We start from the raw sequence: 18,428 nt of genomic DNA, 5'->3' as shown, positions 1-18,428 counted from the left end.
CTGATGCTTTGATGGTTCACAGGTTGGCTATGTGAAGGGGTTGATGGGCCATGCTTGGAATGTTTGGACAGGGTCAGCTTGAGTCTGGTTCTCCCTGGTCTTCACAGGGTGATTTAGAGAAAGGCTGAAGTGTTATATGGGCCCTTTTAACGATAAAATGAAATACAAATTTCAAACCTCAACTCAAAGATTTAATATTGTTTAAAAGTTCTGATATAAATTCCTCTGACTAATGACAATTGTATTTTCTGTTTATTACGTGCATGGCATTTACAATTTTGACATATCAAACATGGACGCATGTCTAAGGAATGAAAAATAGTGGTTTCTACATTCTGCAGAAAATCTGTAAGGCATTCTATTTCAACTCAAGGCTTGTTTTGCTCTCACCACTGCAGCTGGTGATATAACAATAATATCTAACTCTAGGCTTGTAATTGTCCCACCACTGCAGCTGGTGATATAACAATAATATCTAACTCTAGGCTTGTAATTGTCCCACCACTGCAGCTGGTGATATAACAATAATATCTAACTCTGGGCTTGTAATTGTCCCACCACTTCAGCTGGTGATATAACAAATATATTGAACTCTAGACTTATATGTCTCCCACCACCACAGCTGCAATTTTAGGCTTGTATTTCTCCCACTATTGCTACTTATACTTCCAGTGTCGCGTCAACCTCTCCAGTTACTCTACCATCACTATAACAGCAAACAGGAGAAAAACCACATACCAGCACATCATGTTTGTGTGGACTTGGTTCAAATATCCATACAATGTTCCTCTTTGCACCAAAAAATACTTGGTGTTAATACCTCTTCCTAATGAATGCTATAGATAGCTTAATGGCATGCCTTTAAGCTTTACACAAGCTAAATGGAAGGGGAGACAAGCTAATGGTGTTTCCCTCCGAAGTGATGCCTGTCTCAGGAGATTATCTTTATCCATACTTAACTTTTGTAGTCAAATGCAGCGGAGAAGCAGCTTCAGTTAATGACTACAATATTTATTCAATCCACCGGCCTCCTTCAGATTAATATCTGCTAATTAGGATTTCCCCAGTGCAGGACTGGTCTTGTATTGTACAGCTTTGTCTGTGTGATGGGGCCACAACCAGGCAACAGTCTCAATAATATGTGATCATTGATAAACCTGGCTGCTCCTAATTTGACAGACTTGCACAGGTCTCTAAGATAAATAATCAATATTTCTTTGAATATTTCTAAAAATATAAATAAAATTAACACACTGTCCCTCTAACAGACTGACATCCCTAGAACTGACAAGTTATCTAGGCTTGCCTCTTTAAAGGACAGCATTACTATACCGCCATGGGCTTAGTATTCAGTGCAACCTTGGACCAAAGCTACTAATTTGACGAAAGTGGAAGTATTGATGGTGTACTATAATGAGTAATTCCTCATTGCTAAACTTTCCAGTTTTTTTGTTCTTTCTTTTAATATTTACATAGTAATTGTGATGTAAATAATTGGTTTATTTCACAAGTTCTCCTTCTTTTGTTGCAGGAACTAGAGATGAAAAGACGAGAAGGCAAAAGAGGAAGGTTAAACAGTGATGAGTTCATCTCCCTTTTCAAAGAAATCTCAACGCGCCCAGAAATATATTTTCTCCTAGTTCGGTGAGCATGGTTATTAGCAATCAGATTCTTGCTGTGTTGACATATTTTTCATGTTGCGGCACAGGTAATCAAGAAATTCAACAGGAATAGATGTTGATGACATTTAATGATAATAGTTGTTTGGCCAGTCTAATTGTAGGTGTTTCATGTTTCAGCACAACTAATACAATTAGAAATTGAAATCTTTTACAGATAAATGAATCCTACAGATCTGATTTTCGACCTTATACAAATTTGTTTGATGACAAAAGAATGGGTTAGTTGAGTATGGATTTCATGGGATAGGTATTGGAAATAAGATGTCCTTTTTACTGACAAAAGAATGGCTTTAGTTAACTAGACTCTCACGATGTATGAAGTCAGATAGTAGATACATTATTGGGGTCAATATACTGTTGACATTGGTTTCAAGATCTGGGGTAGAATTGGTCTTCAGTAACCCATGCTTGTTGTAAGAGGCGACTATCGGAATTGTGCCTGGTCCAGAGTCAGTTATTTACAGACTGCCACTCTATAGCTGGAATGTTGAGTGCAGCATTAAACAACAAGCCAACGAAGCTATGTTTTCATTATGTTGTTGTGATTGAAGTCAGTATGTTGTTGTGATTGAAGTCAATATGTTGTTGACGTTGTCGAACTGAAATGACGTACACCATCAGCATATGGTGACAGGCATCATCCGAGTCGGCAAACCTGATCATCCGATCGCAGGGCACCTCTTTATGAAAAGCATCAGTTGCTGAGGACTAAATTCTAACGCGGAACTTCACAGGGTATGATTGAGAGTAGGGCAGAGGTAGATCAAAACTGATTACCGTCTAATAAGAACGCCTGCCAGAAATCCAACCACTACCTTTCAACAATCCCATAATGAGCAACCTTATATAAATCACCATCAATATCTGTGATCATAATTGCGGATATCCGCCGTGAAACAGAATTAAACTGCCGAGGAAGTTATGAAATATCTTTCGTAATCGGAAGGCTTCATTTGTGTTCACGCTAAGGTGGAGTCCATATGACTCTCCCACCAGCAGTGTGCATCCGATCAAATTAAGTTCTTACGGTAATAGCTCCCACAGGAAATCTGACCACAAGGAGGGGATGAGATTCTATGACCCATGGCCTCAATCAACCAATTATTCAGGCAAATTGTTTCTGATTTGACTTCAATAAGCTGAAAGACTGACATGGCTTGAGACAATTGTTTTCTTTGGCGATTATTACAAGGAGACTATTACAACATGTCTGATTGAAAACAAATGAAATCAACTGAAAATACAAACAAAATCAAAGAAGAGTTCTTCAAATATGAGTGTGTAATTTTCAATGCCCTGTCCATAAGCAGCCTACCGTCTATGAAATGCCTACCAACATACACTACAATAGTTTTGATAGGGGGCAGTGGGGTAGCCTTGTGGTTAAAGCGTTCACTCGTCACACTGAAGACCTGGGTTCGATTCCCCATGTGGGTACAATGTGTGAAGCACATTTCAGGTGTCCCCTGCAGTGATATTGCTGGAATATTGCTAAAAGGAGCGTGAAATTAAATAACTCGCGCACTCAGTTTTGATAGGATCATTGTTTATCTTTCTATGAAACACAAATGTGTCTTAAAATACGTCAATTGTTTATATATTGTATGTTATATATATGCATAGAATGCCAACTGATTATCCTTATCATAAATTGAGTAGTATGTAATCAATTCTCATCCAGAAACGGGTGGCTGATAGTTTTCTACGTCATCAACTGATTGTTATCCAAAATGTCCTAAAGTCATTCATACATGGTAATGACACAGAAAACTTTCCTGTGAAATGTTCTTCAAAATCAGAAAAATGTCCACAGTCATGCATGTCATGACGACCTTTATGTATAGAATTCTGATCCAAAGAAACCTCAGGTTGATATCATGAACAATGTTGCAAGCCAACAGGGTACAAACATGTCACAGAATGCTTTAACCACTTTGCTACACCACTGCCCCTCATGGAATCAGACAATAGCTACCAGCCTCTACAACAAAACTGATTGATCATATTGGGTATCATATTTTGCGAAATATCAGTAACTTTTATTGTCCATTATAAGTCCTCAATATTTATAACCCAACTGTTTAAGTGCGTGTCTGTATTGGCATATTAAACAGTTAACTGCATATCCAGGCGGGGTGGTGGGGTAGCCTAGTGGTTAAAGCGTTCGCTTGTCATGCCATGATATTGCTGGAATATTGCTAAAAGCGGTGTTAATCTTACTCACTCACATATTCAGGCAGGCTACCAAGGTGTGGCCCTATCTGGCTACTGAAGCAACTGTCCCTCATAACTAAATGCCCTGTCCTGGCAAATCCCATTCCAAGGATCCTACAAATGAAGGGTACATGGGATTTACAAATTCTTGCAGCTTCAGAAGGTCTAGACATGAAGGTTGTAACTCACACGTAATCTTGCCACTGAAGAAACACAGCAGTGGTTGCTACAGACAGATGTGAGACTAGTCACCTGATATGTTTGCTAATTGTCTTGTACTGATTATATATAGAGAAGAAAGTCATCTGTAAGGAGTTGTTGAAAGGTATTGTCAGTATCAGATCACCAAAGTCTGTCTGTGATTGGGTTGGCAACATGCCAACACTCTTCACTATGTTCACAGCAAAAAGTTAAATGGCATTGTACCAATGAAAAGATTTACCTTACACTAAGAATAATATTATAGTGAGGCCTCCCCACCTTATACCTGTTACCAGCATGTTTTCACAGTTGAAGAATAGATTTACCTTAAACTTTGACCTCTCCACTCATATGTTTTGACCTTCTTGCTAGATTTCTGAAGAGTTCATTCCCATATCTAGACTAAAGCTAGTCTCTGCTGAATATATTTGATTTCGATAGTAACAAATGATCCCATTTAAACTGAAAGAGCCCAAGTGAGATAGTACATTCAGAACCTGAGGAAATCTCGACTTTCATTTCAGGCTTTAGCATTGCAGGGAGGGGTCGACAGTAGGGAAAATATTGTGGCTCAGGGACTGTGAGACAGACTAACCCATCTCCAAGCACAGTCAATGGTGGATGATGAGGATAAGGAGGAAGACAATGGGTTCATTAGAGGATTGGGCAGCACTGGGGTTGAATGGCTATAGTAATTTTTTGCCATAATTTTGTATTTTCTGTCTACTCTAAAACTACTTGAACAATCTTCACCAAATTTGGTATACTGCCTCTCCATATCATGTAGATGTGCCTTTTGGGGGTTTGAGTTGTTTGGAGTTTTTTTTTCAATTATATTTTTTCATACTTAGAGATTTTGAAATTGAAGGAATCAAATGAATTGTTTGAGGTCTCACCGTTGAATTGGGGGAAGGGGGAAACATCTGTTTTTACAAGTAAAAACACTTTCTAGTGATTATCTTGGGTCCATTTTGCTTAATGTGTGCAGTGTGTGAAACCAGCATTTGGTATCTTTGTGATAGTGCTGAAATATTATGTGTGACAGCTTATAGCCTCCCCTACGCAGCCTTGAAATATAACAACCATTTTAGATCACTGAAATATTTGTCATGTTGTTGGACAGAGAGGTTAGTTGGTTTTAACTTGTCAATTTATGGGAATTCTGATCGACTTTGGGATTTATTTAGGATTGCAAACTAAGTGCCCCTGGAACGTACAGTTTCATCCAATATTGTAATATTGGTCAAAATTGGATTTTTTAAAATGTTGTTATTTTCGGAAATTTTGATACAATGTTATTTTTTAAATTCAAATAAGGAATTTATTGTTTCTTTTACTGTGGACTTAATATCAGCAAATACTATCCTAATAACATCCTAATAGCTGGTCTAGGTAAGTCCTAGTTGAAATGTCCTCCTGAGAGGGTACGTAAGTCCGAAAACATTCAAAGTAAATTTCAACTTTCCGTTTTTTAATCGTAGAATATTTGTAATTTTAATGTATGGCTAGATATGTCTTAATTGCTAACGGCTGAGGGGATGATATAAATCCAGCTAGGGCCCATGCAGGAAGCAAATGTACTGTAAGTCCCCATGGTCCCTAGTATGGTGATCTACCTTCAGTTGTTAGCGATCTATAGCCCATTTTTAGATTGTGTTGTCCCCCATGGTTAAAATGTTTTAGATTCAATTACTAGTTTTACATATATATATCTGTAATACTCTAGTTGCTTTACTGTTTTCGATGACAGGTTTTATAATATATACATATTCCATTACAATGTAAAATGTTCTCGTCACGATATGGCTGAAATATTGCCGATGTGACGTTAAATATTAACTCACTCACTCACTCACCTAGTTGAAATGATCATATACTGATGAGCCATCTTGTTTTGAGTGAGTGAGTTTAGTTTTATGCCGCTTTTAGCAATATTCCAGCAATATCACAGCGGGGTGTCTTGTTTTGAATAGTGTTTTTGTTATTATGTCATATTTTTTTTATTGTGGGAAGCTCAAACTGACAGGTCATATATACTGACAGACCAAAGATCACAGTATTTTTCAACCAATATCAGCAGATCCTGACATGGCTAGGGGAAGCAATTCTGTACAATGAATTGTAGTGTCAGATGACAGGGTTGCTGGTGGCACCTTCTGGCAAAGACAGGAATAGAGAGAAAATCAAAGTGTTGGTTTATGTGATCACTTTTGGACTTGTGATGTCATCACTTTTAGTTGCTTTCACAAGAAACATCAATGCCAGGGAATTTAACAGTGATTAAGATTCACAAAATAACACCTTCTGATGTAACATTCTCAAGATCAACATCATCATTTCAAACTGTGCTCAAGTAATGACTTTTGGAGAATTATGTTTACAGTGAAGTGATTGTAAGTGTGGAGCTTCCTAATATATTTTAAATTGAAGTTTCACTTTTGCTTCATTTAAATTTGTTTATGGATTCTTTGATTTGTACAACAGCTGTCTCAGATGTGGAGATAAATTGAGTTGAAGAAAATATTTTTTGTCATGATTTGTGCTTTTTCAGCAGTGTGACCTTCACAATTTCTTTGGTGTTGTTTTTTTTATACTCAGCTCTGCCAGAAGGCTGTGTAATGAAATGTGGCTTATATTCTTGATCCGTCTGTGATTGATTGTTGTAGGGGAAATACTGTTTCTTTATTACTTGGTTTATAGATTATTTTCACAACACCGCAAGGTTGATGGTTGACATTGAAATAAAGTAAGATTCGAATGATGTCTCTTCAAAGAAGTGTTGGTTTGATGTTAAAAGGAAAGAAGAAGACAAATCTGTTTTTTTTGGTAATGAGTCAAAGCCTTCCGTCACATTATTTCCCTAAGCAGACTTACTTTTTACATGATCCAACTGAGTCAAGCCAGCTTTTGTTACAGACTGTTTGTCCAGTGTAAACATCTTCTCAAAGTTAGTGAGTTTGGTTTTACGCCGCTTTTAGCAATATTTCAGCAATATCACAGTGGGTGACACCAGAAATGGGCTTCACACATTGTACCCATGTGGTGAATCGAACCCAGGTCTTCAGCGTGATGAGAAAAGCTTTACCCACCGCCCCCCTCACATCTTCTCAGAAATCACTTGTCCAGTGAAACTGCAACTTCTCAGGCTTGTTTCCAATACCGATGAACCCCCAGTTTGTTTATGAGGTTTAAATCCAGTTTTCAATATGGCTGCCACAGTGGCCATGCATAAAATCATATTATTAGCCATTACTCAGCCATCTTTATTCAAAATGGTGTGTACTTTTCTATATGATGTATATGCTAAGTAGTTTGGTTCAACACCGGCTGGTTGACCTGGCTGGTTGTGTTATTACGTCCAAAATAAATGGATCGTCAACCTCTGGTGAGTATCAATTATAACCCTAGTTTCAGCATTGTTGACAGCAGTCATACACAGTGTTCTTTTCATTTATCATCGTTTGCTGCCTGTGTAATTTTTGGTGACTGGTAAAGTAATAAATGATTTATGGTGTGTGGTTTTATTTGGAATTTTCAATACTTCTACATGCAGATTACTTAAATAATCTTTACTATATGTAATGAAACATGAACTTAATTCTTCTTGTCTTAGAAAATGTGAAACAAAATAAACTTCTGATTGCATTAAAGGCTAGAAATATATATATATATAAATTTCCACAAGTCTCAGATGCTGAGCTGCTGTTTTTGTTATAGTTTCGGTGGTAGAGCTCGGGGAAATAGTTCTTCCTGAATTTGCTTATCTCTGACCATTGCATAAGAGGCACTTAACAGGTTCAGATGGTCTGGGGCTCGCTGACATGGCTGATGCATGTCATCGTAACCTAGTTGAGTAGATCAATTGTCATGATGTTAATCACTGGATTGTCTTGTTCAGACTCAATTATTTACATACCACTATCTTATAGCTAGAATATTGCTGAGTGCTGCTGAAACAACAAACAATCTCTGACCAGATGCATTTGTGTAATTACAGCTGATGTGGAGTAATAATAGCGTTATTTGTTTTCAGGTATGCAAGCAATGCAGATTACATGTCCACTGATGACCTGTTGCTATTTTTAGAAGCCGAACAAGGGGTAAGTATTGTCTTACTATCAAGTCAAGGGCCTGGGCCCTGTTTCACAAAACTATCGTAGCACTACGACTGTCGTAGTAACTACTATACAGGGCCCCATTTCACAAAGCGATCATAGCACTAAGGTGATCGTAACTCTATTACTTTAACATGGACTTACGACAGTCGTAGCACTACGATCGCTTTGTGAAATGGACCCCAAGGCTCTAAAAGCTATTGTAAACTGAGTATGGGAGGTATGATGACCTTAGCATTAAGATAGCTTTGTGCAGCGGGGACCAGTTGAGTGAATGTGGAGTCATGATGGTCTCTACTGTTCAGTGTTGACCACAATGCCATTGGAGCTGTTCCAGAAGAAGCATGGGGGGAATGTCAGTATGTAAACCTTTGTTTATACACCAGCATGCAGTGTCATACCTGTCTCTTTAACCCATGGACAGCTTTGTCTGGACAAGTACCTTTTACCACTCATATCTTTCATGTTCATGCTTTTGGACCTCGGAAACCTCTTTGGAGGATGAGTTGTCTAGGTCATAGCAGTTCTCAGACTCAGGTCCCATGGTTGTGACAAAATTTAATGATCATGTTTGAGACCAAAGATTCACACTGGTTACGATTCTTTTTTTTTCAAAATCATATTCATGGGTTTCACCAAAGTGGCAGAAGTCAAGGACAGTACAGGGCTTGGTTCCCATATTCAGCTCGCACCCTTGTAATCCTGTAAGTGCTGTGTGGCATCCGCTGACCGAGGGAACCAAAGCAGGACCTGCACACGTCATGTGTCACTGTGTGTGTGATCTGGCATTATCGTGCTGCATTATGTTAATTGTGTCCTGCAGAACAGGATTAGGCAGCAGAATTTCATCTCTGTACTGTCGTGCAATTAAGTTGCCTGAGCTTGATCCAGGCTGGCCATTTAGTGAGATTGCTGATCACACGTTTACACTACCCTTACGAATCTGTCAACTTCTTGCATGCAGTTTTGTGCAAAACATTCATGTCTTCCATCTGTCGAACAAAGCAAAAAGGTATAACTTGTTGATCCACCCAGTTGTCCATTGGCATTGTGGCCATGCCTTTTTGATAGTAACATGCTGTCATTGTTGAGGTTGGTCTATAAAATGCCACCTCATACAGGCTTGAAGACCTAACTTACCTTGGTAGTCGTTCTCTATGAGGGCTAAAAAGGCAGATGATATACAGGTTGATGCGGTTGTCATAAAATGCAGTACACGTGAAGATCTGGGTTAGAATTGGTCTTCAGTAACCTATGCTTGTCATATGATGCAACTAATGGGATCGGGTGGTCAAGCCTGCTGACTTGGTTGGCACTTGTCATTATATCCCAATTGCATAGATTGATGCTTTTGCTGTTGATCACTGGATTGTTTGATCCAGACTTTATTATTTACAAACTGACTCCATATAGCTTGAATATTGCTGAGTGGAGCGTTCAACAACAAACAAACATATACTAGGTGGATGAATCCATCTTGGGCTGTGGTCATATGTTATCTACCAGATCTGTGAAACTGTTTATCATGACCGTGTGATGCCTTGTTTTTGATAATGGTTCCAGAGTCTTGTAATTGTGTTTGGTAAGAAGGAAATGGCATTGTGGAGGTTTACATGGATTCAACAGTTTGCAAATGGCTGATTGTATTTTTGCTTTCTGCTTCACTCAGGGTGTGTGTTTACTGTTGCCAAGTGGCCAAACTATACAGGACGGATGAACTTTAACACAATGTTGCAAGTACAGATCCCAAACAGGTCACATGCAATACACGTTGATAGTTTAAGTGAATTTGCATGTTTGTGATCTGAATTTTGTCTCAACTGTGTTTTGATCGTGTTTTGTGACGGTTAACTAGCAGCAGCTTCATTTGCCAACATTTTCTTCTTGTCTGTTTTTATGACTATAACAATTATAAGTTTGCCTCACCAAATTACAGTAGATCCATGAGTCCTGTAAACTTATAACTTATTAATGATTTCATTCTGTTTGCGGAGTATCTGTACAGGTCTTGTGCTTGTAGTATGTGGATACAAGAACATTTTCATGAAGCAAAAAAGGAAGTGTAAATGAAGAGAATAATATTTTTCCTTTTCCAATAGTAAACATGTGTAGGAGCTGTATAATTCCGATAGCCAATCAATACATCTTGAGACAGCTCCCTATTTAACCGGAAACTTACTGTAGGCATGCAGAGCTGCCAACAGTTAACCACCATTTGTGTCCAACAGAGTATTTTTTGTGTGAAGCCCTTGGCTGTATAATGCTGCCATGAGCTGAGAGGCAAACCATGAAACAGGAATGTGTTGGGCAGCAGTTACCAGATTATGAAAAAAATGAAACTACTTCTTTCCTATGTTGGTGAGAGACTAACTGCAATATATGTTGTGAGCTTGAGAATTATTCAGCATTTCTTTAAAGTGTGAGCAGTTGCTGATATAACATTATGAAAATGGATATGCCATGGAAAGTGTTTGTGTTTATAGTCAGTTTTTTTGTTAGCTCTTTGATGTGCGGATTTAATTACTTGAAGGTGTTCAGTTACTACTTCCATATTTTCTTTAATATGAATCTGCCATTTATTTTTGTTTGCAAGTATACTCTTCTCATTGGTGAGTAAGAAAATAATATTGTTCAGTTATGAATGAGGAGTTTTCAATGCTGTATTTCCTCTGTTAGTTCCAAGACTCCTAAAATATGCCAGCCTCCATTTGACTCTGGGCCATACGCTGTCCAAAATATAGAAGCTGTGTCTCTCATACTGCGGTGTGTTGATTCTTCCTGCAAATGGAATTTGTGAATTAGTGACAAATGAAGTAGTGAGTTGTCCTTTTGCCACCTTAAACAGAATAGATGCTTGGCCTCTAACAAATATGGTTTCAATGGAATAGGCAGTTCCTCACAGGAACAATTTAACATGAAGTGCTTTGCGCATCATGTAATTTGCTCATATAAGGCCCTGTCTTCATCAGCTGAATAATGTCAATAAATATGACTTTGATTCACTCCTTAAATGTTTCCATTTTCTGGATGCTGTTGGGAAGTTTCTACATGAAATGCATTCAAACAAGAGCAATATTATTGAATCCATCATGAACCACTATGCTGTGTAGCTACGTGTATGGAAAACTTCCTGGTGCACTGTTCTACTCCAGTAATATTGGGGTACAATGTGTGAAGCCCATTTCTGGTGTCCCCATGGGTGTGATGTTTTCTGCCCCGGATGTGATGTTGCTGGAATATTGCTAAAAGCGGCGTAAAACCTAAGTCAGTCAGTCCAGTAATATTATCAGCTATATTTTTAAAATGAACTCAATTTTGACATGCTGCATTAGCTGTATCCTCTCCCACCAGATCAGTTACAAGACCAAGTGTATCGGAACTTTGTTGGGTGGACCCAATAACTCATCCTGTGTGCAAGACAGACTTACTGACTGAGCTGTATTGGTTCTTCAGATCAAAGTCTAGCATGTCCTGCAGCCTTCTGTGACACACTTGAGGTGGATAGCTTCAATCAAAGACAGGGTTTGGAAGAACAGCTTACTTCAAACTGGTCACAATCTGCTTATCTTGAGGGCATGTTACTTGTACTGTTGGCTTTCATCATCACGCAGACTCATCACTTCTTTCAGTGGAGGAATCTTGAAATTAAACACTGAGTATGTCAAGAATCTTTGAAAATGAGGAGAAATACATAAAATATGTACTAGTTTGTCATGTGTCTATCATCTATATACATGTAATCGTTTGAGTTTGAGGGAAGGGATGGTTCCTTGTAGTATTTCTTTGCTGTCCACAGATTAGTTCCAAGTACATTAGCACTAAGAATCTAGTGTGACAGAGAGTTGTTGAGATGCTGGGTTGGAAATAGTTTCAGGAAGTCAGGATTGGAGATAGAATGGGATTCCAACAACGATAATGTCCCTTCTTTATTTGTCGCTGTGTACTTTTCTCTACTCCAATTATGCATGTTTTGCATTTGCGGATGATTCATGAACTGTCATGAAAATTGGATGCATGGTTTTTCTAACCATTATTTCAGAATAATTACGAGACAGACATACTGCGTTTTCAACACAGACATAGACTACCTGATAACTTAACTATACTGAATTTAACATTTGGGACCAAGCGCCTGCGTGCGGTTTTAAATGTTTAATTTAGTATGGCTACATGTAACCTTGCTGTACACTGAAACCACTAAGTGATTACCTCCATTCTACCATCTCTAAATAAATGTGTACTCACAGATGAAGATATTGAGTGAAGTGGTTGAGTCCACTGTTAAGTGTGGGTGGTTCTGAAATGGTCTGTTTTCTCTCACATCATTATACTGTACCCACAGATATGACAAACCACAAAAGTGTTTAGTGCACCTAATGTTTTAACCCATCATAAAGAGACGCCCAATGCAAGCCCTGCAAGGTTTAGTTCAGGACTCCATGTCACTATTATGACGTCATGGCACTCACTTTGATGCCGGGGGCGGTGGGGTAGCCTAATGGTTAAGGTGTTCGCTCGGCATGCCAAAGAACCGGGTTTGATTCCCCACATGGGCACAATTTGTGAAGCCCATTTCTAGTGTGCCCCACCGTGATATTGCTGGAACATTGTTAAAAGCAGCGTAAAACTCACTCAGTCACTGTGATGCCAAACAGACGGCATCCCAGTCAGACATGGAAAAGCACTAAGTTTCAAACGCTGTATTGTACCCAAAACCTGGAACAGTTTTTTGTTGTCATATTTTGAATATTGTTGTAACTGCTTCTCTGCATTATAAGTTAGGATTGTACCTGATCTCAGTATCCCTACCAACCATGGTTGAAGTGGTTGTTGTGATTTGAAGCCTCTCACCAGTCTGAAACAGGAATACACCTGATATCTGGTCGTAGAAAGTAAACCAGGATAATATAAAACAATGTGATACCCTGACAGACTATAACACAAGCTTATACAAGCCAGCTGATATCTGAAACGAGCTTAGCAACAGCATCCAGCACTGTGAGGGAGAGCAAGGTATTCAAGTTCCAAGGAAGAGTTTTGCATTTTTTAATGCCATGACATTTTCATATTTAGTCTGTAATCTATATATAGCCAATACTTGTGTTGGGTGTGCCCTTCTATTCAACACCAATATCTGGCACAGATGTAGAAGACATTTTTTACATATCTTCCAATGTGAGTCCCCCAGCGTTGGACCATAATACTGAGCTTGCACGTCATCCAGGTTATTGTAAGCGCAACAAAAATGAGGAAATGGCCATCTCGTGTGTCCTTGTTGCCCAACAGTACAAATTGTTGCTCATGGTAACGTCACATGTTTTGACTGATTGGTTCCTTGTTTAACACTGCACTCAGCAATATTCTAGCTGTATGGCAGCGGTCTGTAAATAATCGAATCTGGACCAGACAATCCAGTGATCAGCATCCTGAGCATCCATCTAGGCAGTTGGATCTTCACCGGTTCACGTCACAGGTACTATGACTATGTATTGATTACAGACTGAAATATTCATGACTACATCATGAACAAACATCACTCAGAATTCGAAATATAATTCAGCTTTGACTTAACATGGTAGATAATATTTGCATTGAAACATGTCTCTCTTTAGTCTGCCTTTTCTGCTTTTCTCCATAAGACAAATTCAGTTTCCCTTCTTATCAGACAATAGTGGATTGAAGACTCCTTTATGTGTAAATCCCCCTTACTTGACTCAAGAGGGGAGCTGACCGTGTTGACCATTCACTACAAGGTGGGACTGTCTGCCCACAATAACCTACTTCACACTACTGAACAGTCATGCCAATTAACATTGAGAGTGCAGTGAAAAGGGATGTTATTAAAACCTTTTGCAGACATCACCCGTCATCGTTTGATGTCGGTGTTAGCTTCATGTTTTAGCAGCAAATATTATTGCAGGAAAACTCTGCCGCATTGTAGGGCCAGAAAATACATTGAGGATATTTTGGGAAAATCAATTATGAAGCAATGAAAATGAGCTTCAGTGAAGACGTCAGTTTTACCTAGTTGCAGATGTAGTGTGGTAATTAATAAAAATCTTGAGTCTTTGAATGTCAGGTGATGGAAATGAGAATCATTTTGCGCTTAAATAACTTTACTTCGGCCACAATAAATCACTTCTTAGATTTTCATCCAGTTTGTTCATGAGCCGTCATGTTATTTATGATTACACAATGCCATTTAAAAAGTGGTCAAATGAAACATCTTATATTTGGGATTACACTTCCTTATTAAAGTACAAACTCTAGTGCTTTTTGGGGTTGAGTACCATTCGGGATTCGAACCCACACCCTCAGTCAGACACCAAATCGCCAGCACACAAAGTCAGATGCCTAACCTGCTCAGCCACCGCGACTTCCACAAAAAATGGAAGTCAGACAACAGGTAGTCTATACTGCAGACTTTGTGTACCCCTTGTACTTTGATAAGGAAGTGTAATCCCAAATATAACATTGTGGCATTGTGTAATCATAGCTTTCGGCCATGGCAGCTGTGCCAATTTACACTTATCAGAGAGGAACACAAAGTCCGCAGTCGAGACTACCAGTTGTCCGACTTCCATTTTTGTGGAAGTTGCGGTGGCTGAGCGGGTTTGGTGCCTGACTCTGAGGGTGTGGGTTTGAATCCCGAATGGGACTCAACCCAAAAAAGTACTAGAAGTTGTACTTTAATAAGGAAGTGTAATCCAAAATCTAACATATGTTACATGTTATTTATGTTTTGCTGTTTTTAAACAAAGTGTTCACTGTTTCTTTGGACATTAAAGCTTGACAGATGTGATTTGGGTAAGTTGGGAATTTTTAGTTGACAGGTACTTGAGGGTCAATAAATAAGCAAGGCAGAGTGTTTGGTTGTCAAGGCAGGTGGGGAATTATTACCATAATCATCATATATGCCCCCCACATTAAAAACATCGTAACTCTGCCTGAAGTTGTATTTCTTTGTTTACAATTGGCTATCTGTGTCATCGGGGCAGTAGGGTAGCCTTGCAAAGTGTTCGCCCGTTTTGATTTGATTCCCCACATGGGTACAATGCGTGAAGCCCATTTCTGGTGTCCCCCACCATGATGTTGCTGGAATATTTGCTATTACGAGAGGCGTAAAACTCGCTCGCTCACTCTCAGTGTCATACCTCTAGTTAATAATCAGTTTTTAGTTTATATATTTATCAATTCAGAACTATATTTTTTACAGGATTGACTCTGATTGTGTGACTTAAAAGTAGCAATAACTTCTTCTTGAAAGATATTTTTGAGCGTCATACACCCATCTGTCTTTGAATCCTCTAAGCCTTTTCAAGCAGATGTAGCTCAATTTTCTGATACTGTAGTTCTCTAGCACTGTAACTGTTCTGAGATTCTTAAGGGAAAACCTTTTTTTTCTCAAAATGGAAATCTGAATATTTCATACATATTCATGTTCCTTTGAATGTTCAAGTGATTTTTGCTTCTTTTCTTCATCAAGCAGACAATGTTACACAGCCAGTTGATATTAAATCACTGAAACCTGGATCACACCCGCCGTTTTCTTCAGACAACACATTATTAATTTTTCAGGTTTTTTTTGACTGACAGTGACAGATTCCAAAAAACTCAATAGGAAAATAACATCAGAGTCTTTGATGTCCTTTTAATAAGTTACTTTAACTTTAGCAAATTAGAAGAAGAGATACAACTAGGAAACTATAACTAAAAGTCGTAGTTCACTTTAAAGTATATATTTATTGAATGCATTGTATATTTTAAGGCAGTCTAAGTAAACTTAGGCTCAGTATTATTCGTTACACTGCTATACTGAGTCTAACAAAACCTAGTAGAAGGTTGCGTCAGCTAACCTTTTGGACTGACCAATCAGAACACAGCTTACCAAATCACGAAAGTTAACATTCGCACATACCGTTTGAACCTTTACCACAAAAACTCCAACGATTCCGAATGCTATTTTCCGCATGATCGCTTCCGAGTTATACACGCAATGAGTCGCTGAAAATAGCGTTTTTGTCAATATTCAAGGATTTCATCTTGCAAAAATATAAGCAAATAGTAACCATGTCATTAGAAACCCATAAGCGTATATACTGCAGGTCAATTATCTGTGTTTTATGCGGATTTTCGTTTGTTGATAGATCAGTGTCAGCGAACAGGGAAGAGAAAATCCCAAAACAAGTTTTGTAAATCCCGCGCGAAATCAAACAAGTGGTCATTGTCTGATTGGTTAAATTCGTTTGGCCGTCTCTCGTTTGATTGGACGGTCATAGGTCGCTCAAAGGTTAGCTGACGCTAGGTTTTGTTAGACTCAATATAGCAGTGTAACGAATAATAGTGAGCCTAAGTTTACTCAGACTGATTTTAAGGCCGTTGTAAACACCTTTCTCTCATAACAGACATCTGTTAACATATTTAATATCTTGAACCTAAAGTAGATCTTTTTACCTTCTTATTTGACTAAACTATACAACTATGTTATTAATGAAATGTAACAATAAATTGTGTTGTTGTTTTTTTTTATCAATTTACCTAAACTTTTATTGTTAGTAAACGTCTGTAAGCAATAAAATATAATGTAATGTTGGCGTTTTTGACAGCCGAAAATATGCACTGCATACAACTCCTAACATCTGGCAAACATTCTTGTCATTAGAATGAACAGAAAAGATGATCGAGTTGCCACAATGGTTGACCTGACTGATCATGTGCTGGTTGTTCCTTAAATATGTCTCCACTGGTGTGCCAGGACCAGATGTGATCATTATTGTTTATATTATGTAGAGTAACACAATACCCACTCACTCATTCAAGAAAGACCTTAGAATAACTGGGTTACAATTGGCCTTCCGATGAGCAACCCATGCTTGTCGTAATAGGCAATTCATCGTATCCCAATTGCATATATCGGTGCTCATGATCTTAATCACTGGATTGTCTGGTCAAGACTCAATTATTTACAGACTGCCATCATATAGCTGGAAAATTGTGGGTGCAGCATTAAACAACATACATTCAACAAAACAAAACAGCTTAACTGAACCAAGAATAGTTTCTCTTTGGGTCAAGTCTCTGTGATAATACCTTTATTTGTTCTTAAAAAACAAAATTTGTTTTAAATTTGGGAGTTGTTTGAGTCCTCAAGATATATTGATGTTTTCTTTGAGTTTAGGGACTCTGTCATTATTATGGGTGTTGTGACAAGGATTTTCATGCTGAATTTAGGTCACTGAAGTGATTTTGAAAATCTTTGAAATATCCAACCATATAAAATATTTTCTAGTCAATTCAATTTTTCCAATCACACTAAGTAACCGTAGGAAATTCATTCCATTATTTGGATCGTGATAAATGGAAGCAACATGCCAAATCTGAAACATTTATCAACTTTGTGATGAGGGTGTAATTTGTTTTTCAATTCATGAACAAAATCTACAGCTGCAGCATCAGCTTCGATTGATAATGGTCAGTACTCGATGTGTCAGTGCTTTGTATTTTAATCCAGAATCTAGGTGCGTCTTAACATTGATATTATGTAAATCCAGAATTTAATTAAGTGTGGCGAGTTTTTATAGCAGCCAAACCCTGTGGTGATAAATAATGCATACAATTAATTGTGCGACACTGAAATCCTGAAGTGCCATAAAGTGAGAAATGTGCTGGAGAGAATATTTGCATTAATGTCTGACTTAATAGGCAGGGGAAATCACTCTGTTTATTGGAGGTTAATCCCTTGTACTGGCCTCCGAAACCCTTCAAAGTTGCTGAAGAATTAATCAGGGCTATTTAAGGAGCAATAAATCACTGGTTTGTAGATTGTTGAAACTTAATCACTGTAATAATGGTCTGTGTAAAGTCTTTTCCATACATTATGTTGTATTTTAGTCATAATTTATGTATCATCATATCAGTACCACCCGTTTCATTTACTATGGCATTTGGATATCTTAGAAACGTAGGAGGCACAGTGGAAGTTCCTGTTCATAATGGGGTGGTGGGGTAGCCTAGTGGTTAAAGTGTTTGCTCTTTGTGCCGAAGACCCGGGTTCAATTCCCCACATGGGTACAATGTATGAAGCCCATTTCTGGTGTCCCCTGCCATGATAGTGCTGGAATATTGCTAAAATTGGCATAAAACTACACTCACTCACTCACTCTGGTTCATAGTTATTTTTCACGTTGCCAGGATCTGCTATCCTGGGTTAAATCTT

The 18,428-nt window shown here is 38.3% G+C and overlaps 1 protein-coding gene across 1 annotated transcript in view; it reads left to right on the top strand.

Annotated features, from left to right (window-relative positions):
- Positions 1-18,428, top strand: part of LOC124256235 (inactive phospholipase C-like protein 2) — a 222,722-nt gene that overhangs the window by 128,803 nt on the left and 75,491 nt on the right. Inside the window, 2 exon segments of the mRNA XM_046690208.1 lie at positions 1,532-1,644; positions 8,131-8,197. Coding sequence (XP_046546164.1) covers positions 1,532-1,644; positions 8,131-8,197 — 180 coding nt within the window.

This window comes from Haliotis rubra, unplaced genomic scaffold (assembly GCF_003918875.1).
Source record: "Haliotis rubra isolate DU_JTF1 unplaced genomic scaffold, ASM391887v1 Scf620, whole genome shotgun sequence".
In the NCBI taxonomy this organism is placed as follows: domain Eukaryota; kingdom Metazoa; phylum Mollusca; class Gastropoda; order Lepetellida; family Haliotidae; genus Haliotis; species Haliotis rubra.
This window is presented reverse-complemented; position numbering and strand designations above follow the sequence as displayed.